The sequence below is a fragment of the Castor canadensis genome, chromosome 14, assembly GCF_047511655.1.
Source record: "Castor canadensis chromosome 14, mCasCan1.hap1v2, whole genome shotgun sequence".
In the NCBI taxonomy this organism is placed as follows: domain Eukaryota; kingdom Metazoa; phylum Chordata; class Mammalia; order Rodentia; family Castoridae; genus Castor; species Castor canadensis.
The window spans coordinates 97,956,689-97,968,830 of NC_133399.1; the positions used below are offsets into that span (position 1 = coordinate 97,956,689).

General features: G+C 38.5%; 1 protein-coding gene across 4 annotated transcripts; it reads left to right on the forward strand.

The window, feature by feature from the left end:
- Positions 1 to 457: 457 nt before the first annotated feature.
- Positions 458 to 9,407, forward strand: LOC109701090 (arylamine N-acetyltransferase 2). Of its 4 annotated transcripts, XM_074055081.1 has the most exons (5): positions 458 to 661; positions 1,684 to 1,762; positions 2,624 to 2,737; positions 4,110 to 4,161; positions 8,094 to 9,407. In XM_074055081.1, the coding sequence occupies exon 5, from the start codon at positions 8,100 to 8,102 to the stop codon at positions 8,970 to 8,972; it is 873 nt and encodes a 290-aa protein (XP_073911182.1). In that variant the 5' UTR covers positions 458 to 661; positions 1,684 to 1,762; positions 2,624 to 2,737; positions 4,110 to 4,161; positions 8,094 to 8,099; the 3' UTR covers positions 8,973 to 9,407. The 4 variants fall into 4 exon arrangements, with proteins under 4 accessions (XP_073911182.1, XP_073911183.1, XP_020042070.1 ...); XM_074055082.1 differs by lacking the exon at positions 4,110 to 4,161; XM_020186481.2 differs by lacking the exons at positions 2,624 to 2,737; positions 4,110 to 4,161.
- Positions 9,408 to 12,142: the final 2,735 nt, after the last annotated feature.

Sequence of the window (12,142 nt, forward strand, 5' to 3'; positions counted from 1 at the left end):
ATGGACGTATTTCAGACACATTATATTTTGCCTTTGAATAAAGAGGTAAAAAATAGTCTGAATAAGACAAGAAAACGAAAACACAGAGGAACTGATAGAGTGTTTTTCGTAAACTGGGAATGTGAATAAAATACTCCAATTCTTTCTACCTCCTCTAGTTACTGAATCTGCTTTCCAAACTTTGACCTTCCACATCACATATAGCAATTCTGGTCTCAGTCTCTCAGAGAGCAAGATCTATGTGAAATACAAAAGCTCCTCACAGCCTCAGGCATGAAAATCACTAATAATATCAATCTCAACACCTTTTCAATGAAAGGAACTGAGTAAGAGATGAGCAAGGGAAAGTTGAGGCCCTGTAACTACATTTCCCAGAGATTACAGGGAGGATTCTCACCAGACTGGAGAGGCGGGGCAACCTGGAAGGCCAATGAGAGCACTTCCTGTGAGACTTTGGGAGGAGAAAACAGCTTTCAGTCTAGTTCCTGGTTGAAGCCCTGGGAACCTGTCAGAGGGAGCTTCCTGACTGATTTATCCCATCTCTAAGGGAATCCAGGAACTACATTCTACCCCAGCCCTGAGTTTTAAGTCTAATGTTGCTCAGAAAGTTTGAGTGACATTTATTTGGACCCTACTGCTGTAAATACTTTGCTGCATACTGGTGAGTACATCAATGCTTGATTCAAATTCTCTGGGGGATGTTCCCAGCCACATCCCATTCTGTTAGTGAGAACCTGAACAAGTCATTGAGCCTCTGTAAAATTCTGTTTCCTATCAGTAAAATGGGAGCTAACAATGGTGCCTACTTAAATAATGGTGCTTGTGATGATTCAGTAGGTATTTTAACAGCTGTGCTTACAGGAAATTCTCAACTGGATTTCCTTCTTGTATACTTTTAACAATATCCCCACAGCAATAAGCAGGAATTTCTGGGGAAATCTTAATCATGTTGGAAGAAAATGTAGTGGGGAAGGTCTCCAGGAGCTGTCAATGACAAAAAAAAAAAATATCACCTGCTTCACTGTCACTTGGACTAGGGCAGCACCCTTAAGCACAGTGCAGAATTCCATAGGAAAGAGAAGCTGGCCTCCACAAAAAGCCCCAGGAGCTAGGGCTCGAGGACTCTCTGCTTTGGACTCTGCTGTGGGCTCTGGGCAGGACGTCCCCAACAGTACACTGCTGTAGCTGATAAACTGCTCTTTCACTTTCCTAGGCCCCTCCTTTTACTGCTTCAGGCTCAAAACAACTGACTCCACCCTGTCTCTCAAAAGGAACATTGAAACCGGCAGCTTTCTCGCTACTTCCTTCCTAGAGGTTTATTTTGTTTGGCCTTCACCATCTTTGCCTGCAGCTGCTATTTTCCTTTAGAGTTGCTTTCCTGGCTACACTGAGAACCCCATATGTCTGCCTGACTGTGGAGACCTTCACTGGAAGGCCTGGCTGGTGTGAGTCCCCTGTCCACTGAGGGCTGTGGAGTAATGATCTTTAGATGTGGCTAGCCCAGCAAGTGTTTTCCTTCCTGATAGTTAAAGGGAGCTGACTTGGTAAGGGGTGGGTTGTCAATGCAGTGTGGTGCTAAGCACTTCATGAGGCAGGAATGAAAGAAAGAGAAGACAAGAGGTAGGTAAAGAAACACGCCATACACGCGGAAATAAAACCTCTCCTTATAACTCTTCTGTTCAGCATTGCCAGAAGTCCATTCAGTAGGTATAGAAGATTCCACCACCTTCCCTAGCTGATGTGTTCTGCTTCTCGCCTGAAGGTAGGTATGACAGCAGCTTATCATAGATGTGTCCCTCTGGATCCATCAGCTTTTATTTCTTTTGAGTAAGGCTTCTATTCACAATTCCATTGGAGAAAAGAATAAGGATTTCTTTTCTTTCTTTCTTTTTTATTTTGTCCAGTCCTGGGAGTTTTGAAATTAGGGATTTGCTATTTCTAGTATTCCACCAGCCCAAGTCCTTTTTAATTTAATTATTTTTCAGATAGGTTTTCACCCTTTTTTCCTTGTCCTAGACTTGGACAAGGATTCTCCTACCTATTCCCTCTGCATAGATGGAATTACCAGAATGGGCCACTAGGCCTGGCTTATTCTTTAAGAGTGTCTCTCTAACTTTTTTGCACAGGTTGGCCAAAAAGCTTGACCCATCTTCCCAAGGAGCTGAGATTATAAGAGTAAGCCACCAAAGTGATGAATCCATAATTTTTTTTCTTTTTTCTTTTTTGAAACAGGGTCTCCTTGTGTAACCCAAGCTAACCTCGAGCTCAGAATTTCTTGCTTCAGCCTCTAGAGTGTTAGGATTATAGTCTTATACCACTCTGCTTGATTTAGTAAGGGTTACTTTGGGTAAAAAAGAAAAGTGAACCACTATTCATAAAAGATACTGAAGCTGTGCAAATCCACCTACTGTTCAGGGAACTATGCAAAAATGGTGGTTTGTGATTGAAGTGCCATGTCACTTAGGGATAAATTGCAACAGTTGATCCAACTATTGCAAATTCACCATTTGTCAAAAAGACAAATATTCCTATGATCTTCAGAAAAAAAAGCAAGATTTTATGTCCTACTCAAGGCCCTCTAGAAGTCGCCTCATTTTGAATATCTTAACTTTCTTATACACAGCTGCCCCAAACAAACTTCAAGATGACCTAAGTCAGGATTCCCCAAACCACTGAGTCAACCATCCATATACAAGTGACTTAAGGAAGTGCAAAGGAAAACCAGCTCCCACTGGAGGTAATTTTAATTCAAAAATTTGTCCATACTCAAAGAGAGGCAGCTGCACTTTCAAGACCTCATACCCGTAAGTTACTGACTTCTGAACTACACTAGCAACACGTCAATCCCTTAGCACCTCTGTCTCTCAGCAAGAGAAGGCAGGGCCACTACAGCATCTCTCAGTGAGACCTCCAAAGAGAATCTAGGGTGCAGGGCCTTAGTTAATAGGACCCAAAGCATGCCACAGGCATGGTGAAATGGTCAATGAAATGTACAGGTCTAGGTAACTTCTAGACAGCATCCTCACTGGCTAACTTAAGACTTGAATCCCACACAACCCCATGTGTCCTCTCAAAACATACTAGGCATGCTCTGTCTTTACCCTCTGTGCCTGTGTTGGACACACATAGATCCAATGGATTTCATATTGGCCATTGTGCATTTTGTACAAATGTGTGTTGGTTATATTAGATGGGAAATGCACTGTCCAATTCCCTCAGGCTCCATATTTCATTATACCTAGATCTTTCCTGCTTAACATTTCAATAATATAACTAGAATGCATTTTTCTTACTGTTTACATACAAAGTATCACCCCCCCCCAATATGGCTCATGTGTTAAAGGCATGGACCCCAGTTGTTGGCTCCACTGAGACCAACAACCATGAGGGAGGTCGTAACTATGAGGAGGTGAGTCCTAATTGGAGGAAATAGGTCACTGGGGGCATTCTTTAAAGAGTATATCTTATCCCTGGCCCCATCCTCCTGTCTGTGTTTCTTGCCATCCATTGAGGTGAGCAGCTTTGCTCTGCCATTCTCTTCTGCTGCCATGATGTCCTGCCTCACCACAGGCCCATAGCAATGAAGCTGGAACTGAAACCTCTGAAACTGTGAGCCAAAATAATTCCTTCCTCCTTTAAGTTGATTTGCTCAGGTATTCTGTCACAGTGACAAAAAGGTAGCTAACAGTTATATTACATAAATTTTAATTGGGGGCTGGAGGTGTGGCTCAAGTGGTAGAGCATCTGCCTAACAAGCCCCAGGCTCTAAGTTCAAACCCCATCACCACCAAAGACAAAAAAATAAATAAATAAAAATTTTAATTGAGTAGCCAGTGGGCTGGACACCTCCAGAACCTGATGTTCCCAAAGCAAACAGTAAAAGGAAATCAGACTTTACCAATCAGAAGCTGCCAACTAACCTGTAACTAAGGAATTCCACTTTAACTAATCAAATGTATTTTCTTTTTAATAATGATAATTAATAATAAATAAATTTAATAAATAAATAATACATTAATAAATAATAATTAATAAAATGTATTTGCCTTGTTTCTGGGAGCAGCTTATAAAAGTTTTCTCTTACTCTACCTAATTCCATCCCCCTGCAGCATTGAATGGCTTGAGGAATGGTCCCCAGCAACTGACAAATTGTCTGCTCAAGTAAGGCTCTTCAAAATTTGAATGTCCTTAAGTTTACTTTTTAATGATCCAATGTTGACAATACAGGATCATATTTTCCCAATCTTCAGATTAATTTTGGACTTCATATTTCTATTTTAGTGTAAGACAAAGTGGCTTGTTAGGTAGCCATGATGCCCATCCATTTCTATTCTTTGTTCTGTGTCAAAAGGAGCCAATGCTTACAGCAATCCACCATTGCACCTCTCTGTTTCCTCCCACCAGCAGAACCTGTTTCACCTTCCTGTAGTTTCCTTGCATGTATGTATTACAACCCCAATTGGTTTATTTTCCTTTTAATTTATTCCTTTGCTGGTCTTTCAAAAGGAACTAGTTCATCAGGAAATCTTAGAGTTGTTGCATTTCTCACGTTTTGTATTTGAGATAGTCTCTGTGTGCAAGTCACCTTTTTTATACCATGAACTACTTACAGAATAATGTTTGAAGATAGCAGGTACCTTTAATACATTGTAGATATAGTTCTATCACTTTACCTTTACATAGATCTGTGGAACATTCTGTTGGCAGACTGGTATTTTCTTCCTTATGAAGCACTTTCTTTTTCTGCCAGATGCTTGAGTAGATATCTTTAATTTTGGATTTCAATAATTTAACAAGAATATTTTCCAATATGATGCATGTAAAATCAAAATTTGCCAGAACATCATCTGTCTTATTTTTCAGATTTGATTTCTGCTTCATTTTTGGAAAATTCTCCTACATATATACCATATATATTTTTCCATATGCTTTCTGTTATGATTTTGAATTCTCTTCAGAAGCAACAAGTGGATTGACTTTGAATGCTTTTTATGTCTTTTAGCTGACTTTTGAAATTAATTTATCTTTTTTTTTTTTTGGTGGGCTTGGGGTTTGAAATTGGAGCTTTGTACTTGCAAAGCAGGTAGTTATTCTTGGAGATGGGGGTCTTGCAAACTATTTACCTGGACTGGCCTGAAACCACAGTCCTCCCAACCTTCCCAATCTCAGCTTCCCAAGTAGCTAGGATGACAGGTGTAAGCCACCAGTACCTAGCCAGAACAACTTTATCTTCCATTAGACTTTACCATGAATGTCAAAGTTTTTTCATCCTGATTAATATGATATTGCGCTGTGCCTATATAATACTGTTTACCATTAATTATGCATTAGCTCTGTTTTTGTTTTTGTTTGACATCTTTCTTTTCAGCAACCACACTTTTCAACACCTTATTTTTTACCTATTTGTTATTGAGCCCATTTTATATGTTCTACGCTGCCTAATTTCTGTAAGGAGTTTAAGTTTTTTTCTCTTCTTCCACTGATTCTCTGGCATGCATGTTATATTCTATCTTCTATCCCAATCGCAAAATATAATCTCATGTGCTTCCTCATTATATCCATTTACATGTAGCTTTATCTCTACATTTCTTTCCTGAATTTCTTTTGTCTGGTGAGATGTCCACCTGGGGTTGAGCTTGTAATTGTCAATCTTTTCAGAGGAGGTGAAGGAAGGTGGATTGACAGGAGGTTCCTTTGTTTTGTTTATAGTTCAAGTTGATTTATTTTTCATTGTTGTGTTGGTTGGGGATACATTGTAGCATTTACAAAGGTTCTTACAATGTATCAAATATATCATACTTGAATTCACCCCTCCACTACTCCCTCCCCCAATTCCTAGAACAATTTCCAAAGGTATCATTTTTGCATTTACGTATGTGTATACATTATTTGCACCATATTCATCCTCCTACCTCTTCCCCTGCCACCTTCCCCCTCCTCCCACCGGCATAACCTGTTTCACCTTCCTGTAGTTTCTTTGCATATATGTATTACAACCTCAATTGGTTTATCTCTTCCAGTTGTCATATCTCTTCCTTGATGGCATATTTTTTGTATGTATGAAGTCTCCCTTTCTTTCTGGTAACACCTACATTGAGGACATTATTTTTTTTCTGTCTCAATAGCTCCAACTATATCATCACATAAAGAAGACCAGGTGTTACCACCTGGATGTAGACCAGACTTCATTCTGGTCTTTTGTGTGTTTTCCACATATCTCATTCATAATCAGGGACATGGAAATGATTCAGCCCATCCTTGCTCTTCCCATGGCAACTAGACACGTGGTTCTTTGCTTCTGAACCTCCTCCTAGTGACTTCCAGATCCTCCAGACTTAGAGCCCATTGTGTTGCATCATCTCCTGTAATTTATAATTTTTACACATTTCCCTATCTATCTCAGACATTGACTTGCTATGCACTCCACCTCCTCTGTTTGTGATGTTTATGGATTCTTCATAATTATGGTCCACAGAACTACCCTATTGTTTTCAACAAAGCCATGTTATACCTATTTAAACTATCTTTCATATAATTTCTAGTTGGGCCAGGAAGAAGAAACATCTTAAGACTCCAAATTAAAGATGAGGATCAATCTACTTTTAACTCACTAAGACATGTATAATGCACCTTTCTGTGAGTTTTCAATGCACTCCCAACGTGTGTTTACTTAGCCTCTTTAAGTCTTCTCTTAGGTTATGATGAGGCTGAAAGAAGGTTCCATCCCTGAACAGACATGATGCAGACCAGCATGTAAAGCTAACAGTGTTCTCAGTTCACTCTCTCCCTGGTCACCAGTTTCTACATGCTTTCAGCAACTTACTTTGGGTCATATCTTTGTAATACACAATTAAAACAAGTTTAGTCATAGAACATTCAAGTATTATTTGTTTACAACATGTTGCTAATATCTAGGCCCTGACAAAACCTGAAGTCATTCTAATGAGTCACAGTTACTAAATTCCAACTTAACACTTCATCTTTAAAAAAGTATGAAAGAAAGGCAGGGGAGTGAAGAGTGGAGGGATGGAGGGATGAAGATGCACAGAGGATGGGGTTGGGATGAGCACTTGACATCTAATTAGAGAATTTAAGAAGAAATGTAAGGAATGTTGGCATAACCAACACTCAAACAGCCAGTCATGTATAACCCCATCCCATTGGATCAGCATTCTCGTCTCTTCCTTGTATATTTAGTAGAGATACTTGGTAAGGACCCAAAACAGAATTGGGGACAGTTTAAATAATTAAACTCCATGTATTTTCTCTGAGTCTGAAAGTTATAGACTTGGAGTTTGTCTAAATGTTTAAAAGGGGTATGGTGCAGACCCTGATGAGAATAACTACAACAAACCTAAAACATGGAGGAGAAATGTAAAAAACTCATTCTCTGAATCAGTTTTCCCAGAGTGCTAACCATAGTCTCATAGATTACATGTTTTGTTCATTTACTCAGCTCAATATTTGTGCTATTCTGACTTTGGTTGAAATATAAAATTTTATGGGGAGGAGTATACTTTTTTTCTTCTTTTGATGCTAGGATCAGACCCAGGTCCTAATACATATTAAACACATTTTGCTCCAATAAATTACAAACTCATCCCAGTAAACTATTTGTTGACTCAATCAGTCAATGAGTGAATGAATATATACATCTTTGACTGGAGAACTTTATAGAAGTTGAGCTATGGAGGAAATTGAGGAGGCCATGTAACATAGTTACCATGTACTCTACTGCACAATTCTCCTGTTCCTATGAACGACTATTTAGAAACCTATTTTAATGGATAGCAATTAGTGTCACCAAAACTCCCACATCTAAGTGGTTCATCATTTACCCTAGATTTCTACTTCCTAATACTTGAAAAATGAAAAAATAGTAAAAAACTTTCTTCCTGGGTCCCTGAGACTATTTTGTAAACATATGAATGTAAATCAACTTATAAAATAGGAGAAAAATTATTATTACAGCTATGTATAACCATTATTTCTATTTACATATTTAAAATGTGTTTTAACTATAATTAACCTAGTCAAGGAAATTCAAGTGCAAATGTAGTAATGAGTGGTTTTGTTTGGTTTTCTTGCCTTAGGAGACCATGGACATTGAAGCATATTTTGAAAGAATTGGTTATAAGAACTGTGGGAACAAATTGGACTTGGAAACATTAACTGACATTCTTCAGTGCCAGATCCGAGCTATTCCCTTTGAGAACCTGAACATCCATTGTGGAGCATCCATGGATATAGGCTTGGAGGACATATTTGATCAAGTCGTGAAGAGAAGGCGGGGTGGTTGGTGTCTCCAGGTTAATCACCTTCTCTACTGGGCCTTGACCACAATGGGTTTTGAGACCACAATGTTGGGAGGATATGTCTATAGTACTCCAGCCAATAAATATAGCAGTGGTATGATTCACCTTTTAGTACAGGTATCCATCAAAGGCAGGAACTACATTGTGGATGCAGGGTTTGGACGCTCCTACCAGATGTGGGAGCCTCTAGAATTGATTTCTGGGAAGGATCAACCTCAGGTACCTTGCATCTTCCGATTGACAGAAGAGACAGGAACCTGGTACCTGGACCAAATCAGAAGAGAGCAGTACATTCCAAACCAGGAATTTGTTAATTCTGACCTTCTTGAGAAAAACGAATACCGAAAAATCTACTCCTTTACTCTTGAACCTCGAACAATTGAAGATTTTGAGTCTGTGAATATATACCTCCAGACATCTCCAGCATCTGTGTTTACAAACAAATCATTTTGTTCCTTGCAGACCCCAGAAGGGGTTCACTGTTTAGTGGGTTCCACCCTCACGTACAGGAGATTCAGTTACAAGGACAATGTAGATCTGGTAGAGTTTAAGGCTCTGAAAGAGGAAGAAATAGAAGAAGTACTGAAAACTATATTTGGTATTTCTTTGGAGGAAAAACTCGTGCCCAAACATGGTGATCGATTTTTCACTATTTAGAGTTAGCAACAGTAATCGTCTTCAGTGTCACTATATGTCATTACTTTTTATTATAAAACTGTCAAGCATGTACAAAGTATGGGTAATAAAATAAGCCCTTGCCCTTGTGTAATCATTACACAGCTCACCAATGATCAACTGGATATTTCTTATATCCTCTACACTTCCACATTGTAGTGAAGAAAATCCTAGATATCATATCATTTCACCCACAGAAATGTCCTCATATATACTTAAATGACTTTTTAAAGAACATAATCATAAACTTTTTCAAAATTAATCACACAAAAGTGTTTTAATGATGACATGGTTATTTTGGTAACCATACTAAATTGGGATAGAAAACCTTTAATAAATGGTTTATTATTGAATTCACATAGAATTTATACTGGTAGTTATGTAAACAAATAATAAAATTGTTTCCATTAAATTCAACCAACATATATCCAACGTCTAATTTTTATAAACTACTACCTGTATAACTTAGGATTGGAATGCAAAAAAGAAGAGTAAGATATGATATTGATCTTAAATAACCTACCAGTCCTCAAGTCAATACTTAAGCCAACACACAGGAGTATGTGGTAAAGTGCCAAGAGAGTGACAGCTAATAATTTCATCCAAGGTTGTTTTTATAGCCACAGTTCTTTATATGCCATTGTTCTTAATATTGGAACACTGATATTTAAGGCTTCTATCTTCCAAATTTAAAGACTTATGCCTAAAATAATAATTACTGTAAATGATGAAATATCATCTAGAAAAACATTTTCAAAGAGGTTCATTGAAACATTGCTGGCTAATATAAAAAAAGGAAGTTTTTGTTTGGAGGGGTTAGGATGTTGTGGGCTTTTACAGGGAAGTTTTCTTTTCATCTTTAAGTTGCATTCTTTTATTTCTATCCATATTTTGCCATAGGAGAAAAACACACAGGCTTCTTTGCATATGTTTGGTAGATGTATAGGTAACTCTGTGGCTATGATTCCTCACAGGTATAATGAGTATTATACATGTCTGGCAGTTCCAAACCCAGGAAAAAACACTAAACAAATGTTTGTTTCATGGATAAATGAATAATGTCATTAAATCAACATTTTTGGTAGTAGGTGATCACTTAATGCAAGTTCTCCTTCCATCTTGTTTTGTTTCCCTCTGTAAGCATTTGTTTTTCTGTCTGGCATTTTCCACTCAGGCTTGAAATCCTGCCCCATTGTCATTTGCTTGCTTTGTCTTGATAAAACATTGATAACAGATCCTGAGGTTTATGAGCATGACCCATGCTTCAGAACTGAAGCTTTATCTTTTCTATAACTCAGATTATCTGTTTACAGATTGCAATATCACTACTATAGTTTTTTTTAATTTTATTTATTTATTTTAATTTTTTTATTCATATGTGCCTACAATGTTTGAGTCATTTCTCCCCCCTTCCCCTACTCCCACCCTTACCCCCCCTCTCCCCCACCCCCTTGCTACCCGGCAGAAACTATTCTGCCCTTATCTCTAATTTTGTTTTGTTTTTTTTTTCATTTTTCTTTTATTATTCATATGTGCATACAAGGCTTTGTTCATTTCTCCCCCCTGCCCCCACCCCCTCCCTTACCACCCACTCCACCCCCTCCCCCCCCCGTCAATACCCAGCAGAAACTATTTTGCCCTTATTTCTAATTTTGTTGTAGAGAGAGTATAAGCAATAATAGGAAGGAACAAGGGGTTTTGCTGGTTGAGATAAGGATAGCTATACAGGGCATTGACTCACATTGATTTCCTGTGCGTGGGTGTTACCTTCTAGGTTAATTCTTTTTGATCTAACCTTTTCTCTAGTACCTGTTCCCCTTTTCCTATTGGCCTCAGTTGCTTTAAGGTATCTGCTTTAGTTTCTCTGCGTTAAGGGCAACAAATGCTAGCTAGTTTTTTAGGTGTCTTACCTATCCTCACCCCTCCCTTGTGTGCTCTGGCTTTTATCATGTGCTCATAGTCCAATCCCCTTGTTGTGTTTGCCCTTGATCTAATGTCCACATATGAGGGAGAACATACAATTTTTGGTATTTTGAGCCAGGCTAACCTCACTCAGAAAGATGTTCTCCAATTCCATCCATTTACCAGCGAACGATAACATTTCGTTCTTCTTCATGGCTGCATAAAATTCCATTGTGTATAGATACCACATTTTCTTAATCCATTCGTCAGTGCTGGGGCATCTTGGCTGTTTCCATAACTTGGCTATTGTGAATAGTGCCGCAATAAACATGGATGTGCAGGTGCCTCTGGAGTAACAGTCTTTTGGGTATATCCCCAAGAGTGGTATTGCTGGATCAAATGGTAGATCAATGTCTAGCTTTTTAAGTAGCCTCCAAATATTTTTCCAGAGTGGTTGTACTAGTCTACATTCCCACCAACAGTGTAAGAGGGTTCCTTTTTCCCCGCATCCTCGCCAACACCTGTTGTTGGTGGTGTTGCTGATGATGGCTATTCTAACAGGGGTGAAGTGGAATCTTAGTGTGGTTTTAATTTGAATTTCCTTTATTGCTAGAGATGGTGAGCATTTTTTCATGTGTTTTCTGGCCATTTGAATTTCTTCTTTTGAGAAAGTTCTGTTTAGTTCACTTACCCATTTCTTTATTGGTTCATTAGTTTTGGGAGAATTTAGTTTTTTAAGTTCCCTGTATATTCTGGTTATCAGTCCTTTGTCTCATGTATACTTGGCAAATATTTTCTCCCACTCTGTGGGTGTTCTCTTCAGTTTAGAGACCATTTCTTTTGATGAACAGAAGCTTTTTAGTTTTATGAGGTCCCATTTATCTATGCTATCTCTTAGTTGCTGTGCTGCTGGGGTTTCATTGAGAAAGTTCTTACCTATACCTACTAACTCCAGAGTATTTCCTACTCTTTCTTGTATCAACTTAAGAGTTTGGGGTCTGATATTAAGATCCTTGATCCATTTTGAGTTAATCTTGGTATAGGGTGATATACATGGATCTAGTTTCAGTTTTTTGCAGACTGCTAACCATTTTTCCCAGCAGTTTTTGTTGAAGAGGCTGCTATTTCTCCATCGTATATGTTTAGCTCCTTTGTCAAAGATAAGTTGCTTATAGTTGTGTGGCTTCATATCTGGATCCTCTATTCTGTTCCACTGGTCTTCATGTCTGTTTTTGTGCCAGTACCATGCT